This window comes from Crinia signifera, chromosome 2 (genome assembly GCF_055691185.1).
Source record: "Crinia signifera chromosome 2, ASM5569118v1, whole genome shotgun sequence".
Classification (NCBI taxonomy): Eukaryota; Metazoa; Chordata; class Amphibia; order Anura; family Myobatrachidae; genus Crinia; species Crinia signifera.
Window position 1 is genome coordinate 257,338,843 of NC_139218.1, and position 21,029 is coordinate 257,359,871.

A 21,029-nucleotide genomic window follows, 5' to 3' on the forward strand; every position below is an offset into this window, starting at 1 on the left:
CACGCGCGTCCCAGTCTCTATCACCGGCGCTCGCCAGTGCAAGGGATCTGGCGAGTGCCGGCCAAAGATGGGACATGCTTCATCTGTATATATATATATATATATATATATATATATATATATATATTCCTGACTACTGTACATGACAAAGTTTCTAAATAGTTTGACCAGAGATGGATATATATATATATATATATATATATATATATATATATATATAAAAAGAGGGTTTCCAAAACGGCACTCATAATACATTTAAAGTTGCAGCGGTGGTGCAGGGTCCAGAAAGAAATTGATAATAGCACTTACCCAACCTTGTAGCAAGGAGAGAAACAGACCAGCACTCGTTTTTAGGTGAAAAAAAGATAAAGTGTATTGGAGAAGTTTTACAGCATGGCAAACATCTCAGTTTACATTAAACAGACCCGACAGGCTGTTTCAACTGGATTCCAACCAGTTGAAACAGCCTGTCGGGTCTGTTTAATGTAAACTGAGATGTTTGCCATGCTGTAAAACTTCTCCAATACACTTTATCTTTTTTTCACCTAAAAACGAGTGCTGGTCTGTTTCTCTCCTTGCTACAAGGTTGGGTAAGTGCTATTATATATATATATATATATATATATATATATATATATATATATATATATATATATACACACATAGTATATATCCATCTCCGTTCAAACTATTTAGCAACTCTGTCATGTAGTCAGGTAGCAGCACCCTTGCCATTTCCCCAATATACTGTAATAGCTGATTTTTCTGTATGTGTGACCAGCATTATAAATAGTTTGTTTGTTTGATAGCAACTTAATTTGTATGCCTTTATTCGTGATGTGCATCTCCAAAAACAGAGATCTTAGAAGAGATGAACTCTACTTTGTGTACAAAATTGAAGTTCTTAATAACTAGTAACCTTGATGCATGTTTAATGTGGGTCACAATGGATGTAAAATTTTATAAGCAAATACAATTTTTTATATATAACTACATTTGCCAAGTAATTTTATATTGGTTAATGATAATGGAAAACATAACCTAGACCTTTTATTTTATGCAAATACTTCCAAAAATACTGTTAAAGCTAATGTACTGTAGAAATTGAAGCAGACAATGTGAAGCGAACATACTGTAATGGTAGTAAGTGATTACTAACATATACATTACAGTATAAGAGTATGATCACTGTCTGCTGTATGTGCTGTGGCTACAATGAATGCTTTGTTCAGTAGTGACCTAAAAAAGACATCAATTATGCCTCTTTTACCTTGTGCCATCTGTGACTGTATGTCATATTTTATTTATTTATTTTAATCTAAACTTTTAACTGTAGTGTGCAGGGTTGCTCCGAAAGTTGGTGACCAATTGCTATTAAAATTAAATTGAAAGGGGATGCTTATTTTTTGTGTGTAATTGTAACTGTAATAGCAAAAGCAATCTGTCAGAATTTTACTATGGGGATTGTGTCAAATATTTTGGTAGTGAAGCCCTGCAATAACAATGCTATCTGGAAATGGCGTTAGCAGGGTCTGTCCTCTACATTCCTAAACTCCTGCTCTGCTTTGACAAAAAAGCTGGGAGTTGGCCCTTGTGCTCAGCTTTATGGTCTAAATAGACAATAACCAGACCATTGTAAAATAAAATACTTACAATGCACCCAGAGGGTCAACTTAGCTGGTCAAAAGGCTCATTCTCTGTCTAAACGTCAATTGTTTTGTGAATTGGCATCGAACTTCATGGCATACAGTACATCTCTGTATGTAATAATTGGTGCATTCCTGCAATGTATTTGAATTAAAGCTTTTTATTAAGATTTTCATTAAACATACAATGTAATATAGAGTATATTTCGTATAAGCATACAATTGATAACAGAGTTAGAAGTATGTTAATAGGCAGTAAATCCTCTCCTGTCATATACTTATCTGTTCAGTAATAACAACATATTTTAGTAATGTAAAATTATGTTATTAATAAAATAAGTTACCGTTATAACTTTTTGTTTTGAACCTGTATTAAGAATATTCTTTGTGTTTAATTGGAAATGAGTATATAGTAAGATAAAGGTATGTTGAGGAGTATAGTAAAAGGAATAAGGAGGGGGGACACACAAGACAGGATGTGAATGAGCAGGAGGGGTGGGGTAGGGTGTGGTCGTTGGATAGATTATGGAGGGAGGAGGCGTGGGATACTATTTGATACTTTGGACATAGTGGGCGGTATTCAATGAGCCTGATTCGCCATGTTTTTATGGCGAATTTGTGCTGTTTGGCGAATTTCTGACTAAAACGGTGAATCACCCTATTCAATGACCACATGGCAAATACATTTGAAGGTTTTTTTCGCCATGATTCACCGAGTAGGAATCGCTATCTTTTTATGGAGAAGTGGAATGTGAACTTTTAAAATAAAGTGTTTTGTTTTTTACATTTGGTGTCAAAAAATCAGGAATTTTATTCTGAGGAGGGGCATGCTACTTTTATTCATGTGCTGTAAGCACATGAATATATATTTAATTTAAAAAAAAATATATATATATATTTTTTTTTTACACAGCAGCCAGCAGGGGGCGCCGGAGCCGAGCCGCTCATTACATATTCATATATTCACTGCACCCGATGTTACGATCGGGTATAGTGAATATAAACTCCCCTGCTGGCACCCCCGGGGGGCAGCCTGTGCTGCCTGGCACCCGGGGAGCCCACCTGCCCCCCACAAACGTTCTGGGCCAGGCAGAGAGACTTCCATCTCTCTGCCTGGCACCGTCCTCAGGCTCCCTGCGGCATTCGCTGCAGGAGCTCATATTCGCCAGTCAGGGGCAGCGAGCCCCTGACACGTTGAATACCGGAGCCCGCTGGCTCCGGAACGTGGCGAATGTGCAGCGAATCCTAAAAAGGATTCGCTGCACCTCGCAGGTATTCACATTGAATACCGCCCAGTGTATGAATCTGTATATTGCATTAATTGAGAGTTGGCATCAATCTGGGGGTTTGTTTAGTTTAGGCATAAACAAGCCAGAGGAGCTATGATTACATTAATATGGAATAAGGAGTTTATATAGCCTATAACTTTACGCCAACATTTTAAAATCCTGGAACAGGACCAGAAGCAATGGAAGAATCTAGCATTCCACATCTTGCATTTACAACATTCTCCGGATGCACTTGGGGACATATATTTACTCTGAGCTGGAGCTATGTATATGTGGTTTATAGTCTTATAGTGCACTTCCTGGAGATAAGATGAACATAATGTTTTGATTATTTTTGGAAATTGTTTAAATATCATGTCAGGGTAAGTGATTCCTGATATGTCTCTGATTTCCAAGCATCACTCAAATTATCAAGGTGATTAGTTGGTAAGTGCGTCAGGAGAATGTTATACAAGCCAGATATTTTGAATTCCTGAATATGTAGGTTGGAAAACAATAAAGTTAAAGGATCTGTGTGTTGTATAGAGAGAATCTTTGACATGATTGGTGTGGTGTAATATCTCGATACACAAAAAGAACACACCCTGAGTCTGCTGACGCTGAGGTGTGATATATTTAGACACACAGCGCGACAGCAGAAAACAGGGATATCGGGCGCAAGTAATTAAAATAATTATACAATTAGATTTTTATATAAACAAAAAGTGTGGCAAGTGCTGCTCTCAGAAGTGAATCTGAATCACTCCAAGTACAATTAATTTTAAACAAAAGAGAGCGCAGTTGTCACACTATAATAATATATAAAATGTATTAATAACAACACATAGATATAGTCTCTATAAAATATATCATATAAATCAACACTGACATCTGTTGGGCACATTGATCAAAAAAGCATTGGAGACAATAATTCATATATTGCTTTTAGAAACTTAGTGTCAATAATGAAGCCAATTCTCACCAGCAATAACCACGGTTTCAGATATCCCTTGTAGGTTAATGTCCCGTTCAAATTGGTGCAAAGCAACACAACTGTGTGATAAAATTGCCTCCAAGGTCTGATGTGCATACACACCAGGAGATTTCCCAATTTGTAGGTCCACGGTATTGATGTGCAATGCCGCTGGTATAGTTACGTTCCCCCAGTGTCCTTGGGGCAGCAATGGCTGGGAGGGGAGAAGGGGACAGTTGGTGAGGGGGAGGGGCTGTACAGGAGCTGGAAGCTAAGACCTGCCGTCCGCAGGTAACCTTACCTCAGCTTGTACTCCCGGAGCTGCGGCTCAGAATGTTGTGGAGCAGAGCTTGATGTGCATCAGCACCCGCTCGTATCACCCGGCAGTCTGGATCAGACGGTTTGCAGTCTTGTATGGGCAGCTGACTTAAGCCAAGTGTTTAGGTGCTATAACACCGGGCTTTTGCTGCGTGCACAATGGCTTGTGGCATGTGCTCACGGCACCTGTGTCGTGCTGCCCACCGACACCTCCGGTATCCAGCGTAAGATGAGCATACTCACAGTCTCCGTGTCTCCCGCAGGAACAATGAGCAGTCCAGAGGGGGGGTTGTGGTAGCAATAAATTGGGTGCAATCAGACCAGGGAGCAGCTGGTGGTGGCTTCAAAAGCAGGTATAAAGGTGCCCCAAAGTGTCAGTGTTTTAAATAGGAGGCTCTTGACGCGTTTCTCCGGTATAGCAAATTACCGGTTTCATCAGATGAAACCGGTTGTAAGGAGCAGAGGCCAGTACCCTCCATTTTAACATGTGAAGTTTTAAAATTTCCGGGGGGAGAAGGTGTGTCTCCTGTAAACAAACTATATCAAGCGACTATCTTTGAAGGTAAAGCAGTACCTTACGCCTCTTTGCTGGAGAATGAAGACCTCCCACGTTGATAGTACCAATTTTCAATTCAGTCATGTGAGTCGTGTCTCCAGATCATGTGTCTCCGGCTTCGTCTAATCCAGTGCCAGGTTTGGGTTTGTATCTCAATATTAAGGAAACAAGAAGGAAAAAAGAGACAAAAAGGTGGAGGAACACAATACAGTGGGGACATACATGACAGTAAAAGCAATAAGCATGGTCAACATGCAATTTTTGTAGTAACTACAACGACTATCCACACAATGTATTATTAAAATTATTAGTAACATTATCCCTCAAAAAGAAAAATGGGACCTAGATCAAAAATTTGGAACGGGACATGGATTGATGCCTTTCGCTCATGTTCGCCAACTTAGGATAAAACTGGGTAGGGTCTCTAGAAAAAAACTGGAGATATATACTGGTTTGAGCATGTGTTAGCATTAGTCCTTCTGAGTTCGTCTGTTATAACATCTTAGATAGTATCCTAGCGGATCCGTATCTCTCTTGTCCAGAGATGCTGATCTTGTTCTTATAACTTGATGATGGTAAATGTATGGAGGTCTACTTTGGGTTAGGGGATGAGGGTTTCTTTCCTGGATTTTCGTTTGGAGGGTTGGAGATGTCTGCTGCATCAGCAGATAGTTTCTCAAGTAGGAATGCTCTGGCATCATCAGGGCATGTAAAATCATAGTGGGTATCTGCAGTTAAGATCCTAAGACGTGCTGGATACATAAGTGCGAGTTTCTGGCCTTCAGACACTAATTCTGTGCAGATAGGTGAAAAGAGTTGTTTAGATAGTTCATCTGAGAAATCTTTGAATATGCGTATTCTTCTTCCTTCCCATGAAATATCTTGGTGTTTGCATGAAGCCTTCCATATCACTACCTTGTGTAGATAATTCATACACCGAAATAATATCGCCCTTGGTCTTGAGTCTGATTGTCTAATGGGACCCACTCTATGGATTCATTCAATAATCATGTATTTGCACTCCTCAGTGATGCCTAAAAGTTGGGGTAGGGAGACCGCAGCAAATGATAATACCGGACCTTTTTATCGTTTCAGGTAGACCCACTACTCATATATTGTTACGTATGGAGCAATTTTCAATATCGTCAAGACAGTTCCATAACTGATAGTTTAATCACGTCAGTTTGCACAATATGCATGTCATGGCATATGGCACCTATTCTGTTCTCTGTGTCCGAGACTCTTGATGTAAGATGTTGAAGCTGCTGAGTTATTTCTGCTACAGCATTAGACAATAAATGTGCCATCGTGGCCTTAAGGGCGTCTACTACTGTATGTCTCCATATGTGGCTGGCGAGTCAGGGCTTTTGCGTACCTGGGGGTTAGTTTATCTCCTTTTAGCACTGCTGCTGATTTGGCTGCAGGGGAGGCTGGAGCTGAGTCTGGGTCTGGCGCCATATTGGATTCTGCACAACTTTTTTCTGGCCTTTGTTGTTGCTGTTTAGGAACAGCTCCTGGTGCCAAAAACTTCTCCATAAAGTTTGCTCTGTCACCCAGAGCTTATTAATGCAGGGTGGGAGCTGTTTGTGCAGCGGGAGATCAAAGCCGCTGGAGAATAGGCTCTGCCGGGCTTGGTGACATCACTCTCCTCACAGCCACGGCAGCTGCTTGTACATGCAGCTGTGATTGATAATAACGGAGGTGCCGAGGAGGACCGCGGGCACCGCTCCATGTACTCCTTCTACCAGCGGGATGTCACCCCAGTTTGAAGGGGATCAGTGGGTTTTTGGCAGCTTTAATTAGCGGGTTTGCGAGCGGCAGCACAGAGCTGCTGAATCAGCTTGCTCCTTCCATAAGCCCAGAAGCGGAAGTCCTCCTGCAATGTATTTAATGTATTCAATTATCACATCGTGGTTTGGGGCAAATTTATCAAATCTGCATCTGAGATGTGGATTGTAAAAAAAATTGCCAGTAAAGAAGCTGTAGACTGTTCTTGCATACTGCTTGCTACAGATACTCGTTATTCAGGTTATAAAATATAATGAAAGGTGGTTCACTGTGGCAAAGAGTGGCATATGATGTACAAAAGTCATGTTATTTTCTTCAAGACTCCATGCCTTTTACATCCTACCATTGACAACTGTTAAAATCATAAGTAGTAACCATTAACAAATTCTACCCTGTAACATGGCTCATTTTACAGCATTGTTTAGTATATGATGAGATTAACATTTGACCTATTCAATGATTTGCCCATTTTTCATATTGTAAGAAGCATTCCGACAGTCAATAAGATCGGTAAACTTTTTGTGAATTTTTTTTGTCGGAAACGTCCATTAGCGCCTGTTTCTGACAATGCAGGTTCGACTTTTAACAAAGTCAAATCTGCAGCAGCGAGTCTCGTCAGAAAACAGCCAGGATTGAATAGGTCCTGGCCAATCTATCAGAAATTGGCAGGATTAAATACCCCATAGAGCAAAGGTCCTGAAAAATGATATATTCTAATATTGTAAAAGTTATTTACCAAATCACCCATTTTTATACTTTAAATCTAATGACACAACCGTGACTTAAGAATTGTAAGGTATATATGGATGCTTCAATGAAAGTACATATTTAAAATTGTATATAAAATGGTATACAGTATTGTTGGCTTTCAAATGAGTGCAAAGCTATTTCTCTAACAAGAATAATACAGTACTTGCTTTTGGACCACTGTTCTTGTATTGTACATGCTTTGAAGTGATGAAAACCATTTACATACCAGACTGTGAAACAAGGAACATTTCGGTTACATCATCAAAACATAAATAAAATGCAATAAACCTGTAGCAAAATTGTCCATCATGCAAAACATGTCAAAATACATAGACATTATATAATCGCCTCCATTCTGTGTTACAACTCATTGCGTTGTAATGTTATCTGTTTTTCACACTTTTGGTTCTGATTATATTTTGGCATTTCTGCTGATGGTAAATGCAAGAGAAATTAATGCTTTTGAAATCCAATTATTTAGATAATCAGTTTTAATTACATTTAACTCACTTTGTAATCCATGAATTTACATTGTAGCTAAGTGATTTTAATTAAGCATTGCAATCTAGTTTTGATATATGGCTTATCAAATCGGAAAAATAGTGAAATGACAACTGTAGCATTCAGAACACACATACTTATGTTTTAATTGAATAGATAAGCTTTTTCCAGCAGGCAGTTTCCCATTTGTTCGATTTCAAATGGTCTACACATGGAATTTGTTAGGAATTAGTGGGTTTGTGATAATTAACATAACGTATTCAATTAAACTAATAAACAGTCTGGCATAGACATATTAAGCTGATTATGGAGAAATACGTATGTGTCAAAGTCATACAGAATTATCTACAAGGAATTAATAACTTTTTTTTTTTTAAATAATGATTACTTATTCTGGGTATTTGGAATGTTAACCAACTTTGCTAATAAGTCAAAAACTGTGTCTGCCCCTTAGGGCTAAGTGCAGGTATTGCCCAATTTTAACTTATTGTTCTTTTACAGGGTTAGCGAACGTGATGGTGCCCTTGAAGCAGCTTTACGACTGTTGCAGCAATTTTACTTAGATTTGGAAAAGTTTCTCGCCTGGCTCACAGACTCTGAGACTACAGCTAATGTTCTGCAAGATGCTAAACATAAAGATGGAATATTAGAAGACTCGCAAGACCTTCGAGAATTGATGACTCAGTGGCAGGTAGGAAAAGAAGACTTTCTCCATTTAGTCAAGATATAAATCTCCTATTTAGCAGGTAGAAATACGGAAGTAATATAATAATCAATGGCATTCTCAATTCTGATGCACTGATATGCCCCAAGTCCTCTGACACTCTCCTCCCCCATGACCCCCATAGAGGTAAAATAGGTGTCAAGCGCAGCCACCAAGCCCGCAGCGTGCCCCCCTGTCGAGCTACTGACAGATGGGATTCCGATGAACGTCCGTCAGAATCCCGACTGTCGGGGACTAGTACCATACCCCTGCACAGTAGTAATACAGATGACAACACAAAGGGAGCAGAAACAGTTGGTATAGCCTGGAGAAAAGATCAATCCATGCTAGATCTTACCTGGTAATTTAATATAAGATTATTGTTTACCTCTGGGCATTTAAGGCCTTTTAGGGACATTTTTTGAATTTATGGATTTTATTTTTTTATATTTATTGTGCATGTTGTTATTTTGCTCAATTAGCCACTTTTTGCTAGTATAAGATATTAATTATTGTGTTGAATATGTGTTACCCTATAAGACTTTTTACATTACTAGTGAAGAACGTTTTAAATAAAAATGTTGTCCTTTTTTTCTAATTTATTAAAAAGATTTGTGTATGTGATCAGCACCTGAATCTATCAGTTGAATAATTTGATAGAAGTAATACCCAAATCACAGTTTTTGGTGTTGTTTTTATTCTGTTTTCATGGTTTAGTATAATATTTTTTTTTACTATTTTTATTTCTCATCTTGTTATGGTTTATTACATAAACTTACAGTATTCTGATTTATTCAAGATGCTTGTCCCAAAGTCCCTTCTTTATTTCAAGTTTAAAATACAAAGTTGGTAGTTCTGTATTTTGCGGTTTAATGCTTCAATGCACCACATGGATACAAAAAAAAAATGAATACATTTGTCATAGTTAGTGATTATACAATTTCCAGTCAATTGTTTTCTTCTGGAAGCAAGAAATTAGTTTTCCCTAATTTAATTCTTGAAAATGAGAAGATGAAATGTTTCCTCATGCTGCAACATATTGTGGTGGGAAGATGATCCATCATCTGAGGTGAAGTAGAATGGAGGTGTTTGTATACACACTATTGCATCCAGTGCTTTTTTCATTTGTCTTCATCACCATCCCGTGGCATTCTGCAGAATGGCTTACTACAGACTTTGAATCTACAGAGCAAATCATTACCTGACAGCTCTTTGATCAGGCAGAACATTTAGTAGCGCTTTGCATTATGGCTACATGCTAAAGTGTTAAATACACGATTTGCACCACCATGTCTTCAAAGTGATTGGCATTGTGAGGTTGTGCATTGTCCTGCTGAATGCTACAATACAACTTCTACAATCGAAGGTTTTTCTGTTTTTAACATCACTAAATCTGGATACACACTGGGCGTTATGCTGTCTGGCCGGACAGATCGGACAGGCATATTGTGCAGCATACAGTTGAGTGTGTATGCACAATATGTGTGCTCCCATTGTTGCTTGTGACAATGGTATGTTTGACATGCTGCATGTCCCACCTAGCGAGTGATACCATGCATGTTAATAAAGGATGGATTATGGTTCATTTCAAAATTCCTGGAACACTACAAGTTGTACTAATTAACCTGGTGATTGTTTACGCTACCATTTTCTATGATATTGATCAATTGCAGTGGCAGCACTTGGGGAGAGAGGACCGAAATGGATTACACCATCTGATGGCGTGACACCAAAATAGCAGAGCTGCTCAGTGTCATCCACAATGTGCCAGGAGAGGCTGGGTGCTGCACTTTAGCTCCCAGTATTAGAGGACAAGCCCCCCTCCCACCCACCCACCCCCCACCCCCCCCGGCCATAATCACACCATGCCACCTTTCTCACACATACACACACAGCCTACGCTGGGTGACATGTAATGTTTTGCTATCTTAACATGCAAAGATGCTGTTGTGCCTTCTCTGCTGTCTTGTCTGTATGATCCTTAGGTACTTCAGCTTGTGTGCCTTGGCTCTAATACCCAGGTACCTCACAAATGTAGGTAGCACTAAGTATGTATGTGTCTTTCCTAGAAGTAACAGTATTAGGTTCAGAGTCTTTATTTTTACTTTCTGATACAAAACCTGATCGTTACGTCTAAAACAATAAATATGTTTCAGCAGTAAATACCTCCTTATACGGTTATGCTAAATAGATTATTCTGCATCTTCTGTATTAACATGTAGATATCCATTTTAATGTACTGTATTATATACATATATACATGGTGTAATTTAAAGTATTATTGGTCAGTCATCAATCAATTCAGGGGACTTAAAGGCAGGTAGGTAATGTAACAAAGCAATGAAGAAGGCAAGTCAGATGCTTGGTTGCATAGGGAGAGGCATCAGCAGTAGAAAGAAAGAAGTAATAATGCCACTGTATAGGTCATTGGTACGACCTCACCTAGAGTATTGTGTGCAGTTCTGGAGGCCATATCTTCAGAAGGATATAAATACATTAGAGACTGTACAAAGAAGGGCAACTAAAATGGTGCATGGCCTACATCACAAAACATACCAGGAAAGACTAAAAGATCTTAATATGTATACTTTAGAGCAGAGAAGGGAAAGGTGGGACATGATAGAAACTTTCAAATATATCAAGGGGTTTAACAAGGTACAGGTGGGAGACATTCTTCACAGGAAGAGGAGCAACAGAACACGAGGACATGCACTGAAACTAGAGGGAGGAAGATTCAGGGGAAATATGAGGAATTTAAATTACTTCACAGAAAGAGTAGTGGATAAGTGGAATAGCCTTCCATCAGAGGTGGTAGAGGCAAATACAGTAGAGCAATTTAAACATGCTTGGGATAGGCATATTGAGATCCTTACAAAGAAATAAGGATCAAATATGGTTTCAGGTAATATGTTAAAAAAAGGGGCAGACTAGATGGGCCAAGTGGTTCTTATCTGCCGTCAAATTCTATGTTTCTAAGTTTTATGTATTTTTCTTAACACAATAGTAGGCTATAGTATTTCATATGACATAAGATCTTTTAAAACTGAATGCAGCTTCCCATAGCGAATATTAGCTAAACTAAATTCCGAAATGGCAGAAATAGTCCTTTCTTTCAGATTAAGAATTCTTTATTAACACATTGATTATTTAGATGATCACAGTAAATCAACTCTTTGTTTAATTCCTCTTCATATCATAAAGCCGGAAGCATTGCGTACCAGTGAAATATGGGAGGAAATGCATGATACACCTAAACGTCTTTAGCTTGTCTTTGTGAATATATTTGCATAAGATGGTCTGGTATTTTTCTATTTCACTTAAAGCTAAAATCCAACTTTAGAATTTGAATGACTCTATAACAGATTCAAAGTATGCAAAGATGAAGAAAGACTGATAGAGGATTAGTGGCATTGGCTCATGGATGTGTACTTATAATTACTCATGTCATACATGAATTGTACAGTATAATACATATATTTTATTCAAGTAAAACACTGGTTATGTTAACATTTATAAATAGTAATGATGTTCCTAAGTCAGGTGTTTCTTTTTTGTTATATCAAAAAAGAGCTTATTCTAAAAACCAGAGTAATAGCTGACTTTCTAAAAATACTTTTAGATATAAACATAAAAGTAGAACAAGTACCGTAATAGGGTTGGGATCGTTTGGCCTACAGTATGTTGGTTGACAAGCATTAGGTCGACTTTGGGAAAGGTCGACCTGGTTCTAGGTCGACATGGGTCAAGGTCGACAGGGCTTTAGGTCAACACAAGCATTAGGTTGACAGTGTCTAGGTCAGCATGTTTCCTAAAATTACCATAATCATGTAAAAACTACCATACAGTATCTCCATGATTTTCAGGAGACATTATCTTAAGTAACAGACCTACAATTGTGACCACATACATTAAGCTGCCTTTCATGTTAAACAGCCCTTAAAACTGCTACCCTTCGCGCCATTTGGTAGCGTAGGGCAATTTTGTTAAAAATACTTAATATAATATAACATATTAGAATACTTTTTATTTCCAAAACAAAGCTATGTATACTTATATCGCATGGAAGATGGATGTGGTCGCATCTGTATTTACCCCACATAGAACATAGAACACTGAAAGGTGCAGTTCCTTGATACAAATGGAGTAGTGTACCTAGACACAAATGTGACTTCTGGAGCAATGTAAGGGCAGACTAATGGAAAACTTACAGAAAGAAGCAAGGTGTCTACCGAATATGTACCAACCAGCACTCTTGGTTGGTGGTGCTTTCTACATAGTAACAAGTACTTAGGTACATAAGATATTCAATATGTTGGCCCCCCTTATAGTGACAGCAACCCTGCCAACACATCCTAGTGTGGAAGAATGTGCTTGATCCACTGGTGTCAAGTGGCTGTCAGAGAGTAACAACAGTACAGTAAAAGGAAGGAGGTGGACAACCTGAGCTTAAGAAGGGGAATGGCACGAATGCTTCATATTGTGGTATTCTGGGCTGTGTGCTTCATTGAAACTTAACACACTCGTTTAAACTGTAAAAGGGAAGAAAGCAGGCGGGGGCTTTGGGCTTGGAAAAGAACTTGCCTCCAAGCACCTGTCGTGAACTCCCATGAGAAATAGTCCCAAACATGGTAGCAGATACCACCTTGAAAGCTCTACCCATTTCATTTATGGGTAAAAAGTTTACATACTGGTTTAAGAAGTCGTAAATAGTTAATATATTTGTTAAAAAAAATCATATAGTATGCAAATAAATAGATTCATGTGTACTCCATTTCACTCTTACACACACCACTTCCTCTCCAACCCCCCCCCCCCCCCGAATCCCTATCTCTATCCTTCCACTCTCTATTACCCCTTTTACACCGCCGAAAAATCCGGGTCAGCGGCGGGTCAGACCCGGATCATCGGCGGTGTAAATGGGGTATATCCGTGTCCATTTACACGGGTCCTCTACCCAGGTCCTGACCTGGGTAGAACCCGGATAGGACCCGTGTGTAAAGGCAGGTGTAAATGGTCCCGCTGCGGGTGCAGGCACCCGCAGCGGGTCCACAGCGTGCAGCAGTGGGGAAGCTGTCCCCCGGTGCTGAGAGAAGGGGGGTGTCTGCGGCTGCTGAGGGGAGGTGGGGGTACCTGTCAGCCTGCGGTCGGAGCCGGAGGGGATGATGTGCGCCGCCACCGCCGCTGCTGCTAGTGAATCAGGCCCAATATCATACAACTGCGGGGGATGATGGTCGGAGCCTGAGGTCGGAGCCGGAGGGATGATGTGCGCCGCTGCTGCTGTACCACCCCCCGGCAGCCGGTCCCTGCGGCGAATGGACAGTTAGTGTCGGCGGTCCCTCCAGCGCATGGGAACTAGTACTAGTTCCTATGAGCCGGAGGGACCCCCACCACTGACTGTCTATTCGCCGCAGGAACTTCGCGGCTGCAGGGGGAGTTACAGCAGCAGCGGCGCACATCATCCCTCCGGCTCTGACCTCAGGCTCCGACCATCATCCCCCGCAGCCCGCAGTTGTATGATATTGGGCCTGATTTACCAGCACATCTTCCCCTCTGGCTACGACCATCATCGACCGCAGTTGTATGATATTGGGCCTGATTCAAAAGCAGCGTCGGCGCACATCGTCCTCTCAGGCTCCGACCTCAGGCTGACAGGTACCCCCACCTCCCCTCAGCAGCCGCAGAAACCCCCCTTCTCCCAGCACCCCAGGGGGCAGCTTCCCCCCTCTACCCCTTCAGAATTTTTATTTAAGTAGTGTATATCTCCTATATATTTGGCTACATCTGTCACTCAAAGTGGGTGTCTGTGTCTATAACGCTCTGTTCCTGGACTTTCCTCTTAATGTGTGATTGCCTTCATCTGTGCTGAACACCTTTCTGAGAAATTAACCTGTTTAAAACAGGTGATGGCAATCATACATTAAGGGGAAGTCTAGAAACAGAGCATTGTGTCCCTCCTGGAGAGGGTTAGGGCTGTTTCACACAGTACGGTTCCTGCCGCACGGTGAAATCCCGTACGGCCAGGGAGCCGTGCCGCACTCAGCAGTTGTGAATGGACACTATTGTGTCCATTCACACGGGACGGCCACGGCCCGGCCGCACGGCTGCAGCCGGATCCCCCCACTGGAAGGGACGGCTGCCGGGCTGTGGCCACCCCTGCCATTATAAAATTCTGAGTGCGGCGCGGCTCCCTGGCCGTACGGGATTTCACCGTGCGGCAGGAACCGTACTGTGTGAAACAGCCCTCATGTTGGGAGGTATGTGACAGAGAACCAGCCCAGTGAGCCCACAGATCCGCTCCCCCGCGACCCCCCCTACCGCGATTCGCAGCAAAAACACCCCCGCGACCCCTCCTCCCGCGATTCGCTGCAAAAAGAACCCCCCCACGACCCCTCCCGCATTTCGCGGCATAACCACCACCCCGCGACCCCCCCCTCCCGCGAATCGCGGCAAACCCTCCCCCGGGCCCCCCCCCCCCGATTCGCGGAAAAAACACCCCCCCGTGACCTCCCTCCCGCGATTCGCGGCAAAAAGACCCCCCCCGCGACCCCCCCTTGCACGATTGGCGGCACCCCCCCTGCGACCCCCCTCCCGCGATTCGCGGCACCCCCCCCCCCCCCCCCCCCCGCAGATCGCAGCAGCCCCAGGATTAAATGGCACATGCAAAACACTGACATGGCTATGGTCGACAATGAAAAAGGTTGACACGAGTTTTTGAAGTTTTTTTGTCATTTTTTGAATATTTTCATATTCATTCTCATGTGTCGACATGGACACCAATGAAGTGCCACACTTATGTCAACATTTACATGTGTGGACCTTTCTGTGTTGATTTTTTTCTTGTGGCGATTTGCGTCACACCCCCCGCAACCTCCCCTCCGGCGATTCGCGGCACCCCCCTGCGACCCCCCCCCCGCAATTCGCGGCAACCCCCCACCGGAACCCCCATGAACCCCGCTCTCCCGCGATTCGCGGCACCCACCCCCCGCAACCCCCCCCCTCCCGCAAATCGCGGCACCCCCCGCGATTCGCGGCAGCCCCAGGATTAAATGGCACATGCAAAACACTGGCACGGCTATGGTCGACAATGAAAAAGGTTGACATGAGTTTTTGAAGATTTATTTAATTTTTTGAATGTTTTCATATTCATTGTCATGTGTCAACATGGACACCAATGAAGTGGCACACTTATGTCAACATTTACATGTGTTGACCTTTCTGTGTTGATTTTTTCTTGTGGCGATTTGCGTCACACCCCCCCGCAACCCCCCCGCGATTCGCGGCACCCCCCGTGACCCCCCACCTCCCACAATTCGCGGCAACCCCCCACCGGAACCCCTGTGAACCCCGCCCTCCCGCGATTCGCGGCACCCAACCCCGCGACCCCCCCTCCCGCAATTCGCGGCACCCCCCGTGATTCGCGGCAGCTCCAGAATTAAATTGCACATGGAAAACACTGACATGGCTATGGTCGACAATGAAAAAGGTTGACATGAGTTTTTGAAGTTTTTTTTTCATTTTTTGAATGTTTTCATATTCATTCTCATGTGTCGACATGGACACCAATGAAGTGCCACCTTTCTGTGTTGATTTTTTCTTGTGGCGATTCGCGTCACACCCCCCCGCAACCCCCCCCCGCGATTCGCGGCACCCTTCGTGACCCCCCACCTCCCGCAATTCGCGGCAACCCCCCACCGGAACCCCTGTGAACCCCGCCCTCCCGCGATTCGCGGCACCCAACCCCGCGACCCCCCCTCCCGCAATTCGCGGCACCCCCCGTGATTCGCGGCAGCTCCAGAATTAAATTGCACATGGAAAACACTGACATGGCTATGGTCGACAATGAAAAAGGTTGACATGAGTTTTTGAAGTTTTTTTTTTCATTTTTTGAATGTTTTCATATTCATTCTCATGTGTCGACATGGACACCAATGAAGTGCCACACTTATGTCAACATTTACATGTGTTGACCTTTCTGTGTTGATTTTTTCTTGTGGCGATTCGCGTCACACCCCCCCGCAACCCCCCCCGCGATTCGCGGCACCCCCCGTGACCCCCCACCTCCCGCAATTCGCGGCAACCCCCCACCGGAACCCCTGTGAACCCCGCCCTCCCGCGATTAGCGGCACCCAACCCCGCGACCCCCCCTCCCGCAATTCGCGGCACCCCCCGTGATTCGCGGCAGCTCCAGAATTAAATTGCACATGGAAAACACTGACATGGCTATGGTCGACAATGAAAAAGGTTGACATGAGTTTTTGAAGTTTTTTTTTTCATTTTTTGAATGTTTTCATATTCATTCTCATGTGTCGACATGGACACCAATGAAGTGCCACACTTATGTCAACATTTACATGTGTTGACCTTTCTGTGTTGATTTTTTCTTGTGGCGATTCGCGTCACACCCCCCCCACCCCCCCCCCCCCCCGCAACCCCCACTCCCGCGATTCACGGCACACACACACCTCCCCCGCGATTCTCGGCACCCCACCCCGTGACCCCCCCTCCCGTGATTCACGGCACACCCCCGCGACCCCCCCTCCCATGATTCGCCGCAACCCCCGCCCCGTAACCCCCCTCCCGCGATTCGCGGCACCCACCCCCGCGACCCCCCCTCCCGCAATTCGCGGCACCCCCCCGCGATTCGCGGCAGCTCCAGAATTAAATTGCACATGGAAAACACTGACATGGCTATGGTCGACAATGAAAAAGGTTGACATGAGTTTTTGAAGTTTTTTTTTTCATTTTTTGAATGTTTTCATATTCATTCTCATGTGTCGACATGGACACCAATGAAGTGCCACACTTATGTCAACATTTACATGTGTTGACCTTTCTGTGTTGATTTTTTCTTGTGGCGATTCGCGTCACACCCCCCCCACCCCCCCCCCCCCCGCAACCCCCACTCCCGCGATTCACGGCACACACACACCCCCCCGCGATTCTCGGCACCCCACCCCGTGACCCCCCCTCCCGTGATTCACGGCACACCCCCCGCGACCCCCCCTACCATGATTCGCCGCAACCCCCGCCCCCGTAACCCCCCTCCCGCGATTTGCGGCAACCCACCCCGCGACCCCCCTCCCGCGATTCTCTGCAATCCCTCCCCTCCCGCGATTCGCAGCATCCACCCCCCCACAACCCCCCCTCCTGTAATTCGCGGCACCCCCCGCGACCCCCCCTCCTGCAATTCGCGGCACCCTCCGCGACCCCCCCTCCCGCGATTCGCAGACACCTAAGTTGCAATACAGGGCATCTTTCATACAATTCTAACCATATTTCTCATATACAAACGTTCACAAATTAAGGGGGCGCAGCCCCATACGACGGTGTGAAGAGCGCCCGTAGGGCGCGATGAATCACCTAGTATATATATATATATATATATATATATATAAGATCCAGAGAATCGGCACTCGCCCCGCATACAGCTTGGTAACCGGCCCCGGGTGCCCTCTTGGGTAGACCAGTATGTAGACAGCGCAGAAGGTAGCGGCACTCACGGGCAATAATGATGAAAAATCCTAACAAGATTTGAAACGTTAAGCAATTGCTGAGTACGTGTCGTTTATTGCCCTTGAGTGCCGCTACCTTCTGCGCTGTCTATATATATATATATATATATATATATAATGTGTTGCCTCCTGGCAACAAGCTATTTCACCCCCCTTGGCAACGAGCAAGCATTTTTTATGACATCCACAAGGAAAGGCAGTGCTGACCCAGGTTCAGTATAAATGGTGCAGACCCAGGTCCGACCCAGGTCGAAGTGCTGTGTAAATGGGGTATAAAGCAGGATCAGACCCTGGAAACTCCAGCGTTCAAAGACCAGGGTCGGACCAGGGTTTTTGGTGTAAAAGGGGTATAAGTCAGTGGTCAGGGAACTGGGTCCTCATTACCCCACGCAGTGCATGTTTTGCAGGTCTCCTCACAGAATCACAAGTGAAATAATTAACTCCACCTGCAGACTTTATAAAATGTGTCTGTGATTATTTAGTACACCTGTGCACCTGCTGGGTTACCAGCAAAACATGGGCTAATGAGGACCGAGTTCCCTGACCACTGATCTATAGAAACCACTATACGCACAGTGAGTCTAGACATCGCTCTATTGAGTTGCATGATATGGTGTAATATTATTTCTCAACATTTTACATGTTACTCAGAAGAAAACCTCCTGCTCTGCAAGCCCCAACACAAGTAGTTCTGATCGCATCAGAATGATTGATGTTCATGATGTTTAAAAGTTTGACATTTTCCCCTTTTTTTTCTTAATGTGCGCTTCAAATATTGGAGTTTGGTCATTTATATCTAATGTTAAAGAAATTGTTTGTGAAGTAGGAAAAAATTGCACCTGAGAGTGGTTTATGTGACTTGACATTTCAGACAAAGTGATGTGAAATCTGAGTACATGCAATGCACTGTAAAGGGGGATGCAGGTGTTCAGAATCTCATCAGAACTGGGAATTATGTCTCAGCTGTTCTGGGAAATAAGAAGATCACAGTTATTGCAGTTTCAGTTCAGGTTGCTTTTACATTGTACATCCTATGAGGAAACGTTTTAAATGAAGCATAGATTTGCCAATTGTTCTGATAGACTGGTCTGAAAATGTCAGTGCTTAAGCATTAACAGCTTAAACAGTAATATGGTTATAATATTTTCCCAATTGTAATGCTGACCACAATATAATCTTATTAAGCTGGTCTAAAATTTATGTACGTGTGTAGGCCCCAAATGTATAGTCTTCAGTTATAAAAAATAAAACTGCCATCCATCATTACATTTTTAAGCATGGGAGAGGCTCAACTGCAGCTGTGGTTGGAAGGGTAACATGAGTCACATCTTCATGGTTCTTCTGCTGTGCAATTCCACATTTGCATCGCCATGCAATAGGAGGCTGAGTAATGACAGGCATCAAGCGTCCATATTTTCATGTTCAGCATTCTGACTAAGGGCCAGATGTAGCTTGAAAAGTGATAAAATGGAGAGTGATGAACCATTAGCCAATCAGCTCCTAACTGCTATGCTACAAGATGTGTTTGAAAAATTAAAGTTAGGATCTCTTTGGTTGGTGGTTTATCACTCTCTGTTTTATCGCTCTTCAAGGCTTGCTACATCTTGCCGTAACTGACCTGTTCTGTGTAAGGCAAGTTCTACACTAGGATGGGATAAAGATGTAAAAATAAAATGCATTTCTGCACTTAATGCTAGTTAACTCGGGGGATTACGTTTTTTCTAATGTATTACTAGTGCACCTAACTGTTTTCTGCAATCCCCGCAGTAGTTAGCAGCCGGGTGATGTATTAACAGCTCAGGGACGCCAGGGATGCCAGTAAGGAGAGCCGTTAACCGTTAACACTTGGCATAATGGCTCTCTTTATCGGCACTGGGGGGGGGGTTAATACATTTGGCCCTCTTCTCACGTTTTGCAGGAAAAGTGGGACCCATTATTTAAAAAATGTTAGAGGCAGATTAATACATCTGCTCAATGTTCCCAAATTCAGAACTCTAAAGGTGGCCATACATCTACAGATCGATTGTCAGATCGGGCTGGTTGGAACAAAAACCTGGTAATATCTGAATGACAGTTTTTGGCAGTTTTCCAGCATTTCAAAGCAAATGGTCAACTGCCATTTGCTCTCATCCATTGCAAGGATTTTGTTCCAACCAGCCCAATCTGACAATCGATCTGTAGATGTATGGCCACCATTACTGTTCACTTTTTCACTAATTGTACATGTGATTGTATGGATTACCTGGGAAAACTTGCACAATTAGTGATTTGGCAAACACTGACACAGACTGAAATGAACGATTCGCGCCTAATCAAAAAAAAAAAAGCTTTCATTGTCTAACTTCCACAGATAAAAAATACTTTTCGGATTCATAGCTAAGATTCAATGCTTGTTTTGCTGTACTTTAGTTTATCAAGAGATTAACATGAAAATTAATTAGTTTTCTGAATCAACAAAAAAGGAAACATAATCTACTGTACATGGAAAAGCACATGATGGGCATTTTTAAGCCCCTTACACACGGGATTTCAGGGCTATTTAGAAATTGAGCACAGATTTGTCCGTGTGTACTGTATACCCCAGCGATGGCAATGCGCAGTCCCACACGTCGCCACCGCCTGACTAGATTTTGACTAGATTTTGACTGCATGCAGCTAAAATCTAGTCAGATCGCCAATGTTCTCACCAGAGAACACTGGTCTGCACAGATCACTCAGCACACATCCCAGGTGCATTGTATGTGTGCCAGCGATGTGTGCTGAGCGATCTGTGCTTAAACACATCACTCAACATGGGGCTCCCATCGCCCCGTGTGCACGAGGCTTTTGAAAGACATTACTTAGCTATTAAATAACAGGGGCCTGGGTTCAGATTAAATGTGATTTTATACAATTTAGAAAAACATGTATACAGCATACAGTGTCTAAGTGACTCAGGAAGACTGAGTGAGGATGTCGTTGACATTGGTGTATCTATAATGAGTGCAGTGTGCACAGTACTCACGGGTACCCGA

The 21,029-nt window shown here is 43.2% G+C and overlaps 1 protein-coding gene across 13 annotated transcripts in view; it reads left to right on the top strand.

Annotated features, from left to right (window-relative positions):
• Nucleotides 1-21,029, top strand: part of DMD (dystrophin) — a 1,973,025-nt gene that overhangs the window by 1,379,901 nt on the left and 572,095 nt on the right. For all 13 annotated transcript variants that reach the window (XR_014470468.1, XM_083174338.1, XM_083174337.1 and 10 more), the window contains one exon: nt 8,302-8,491. Coding sequence is in view for 12 of the 13 variants with exons in the window: in XM_083174338.1 (XP_083030464.1) it covers nt 8,302-8,491 (190 nt within the window). In the remaining variant the exon portion in view is untranslated. The remainder of the gene's footprint in view (nt 1-8,301; nt 8,492-21,029) is intronic.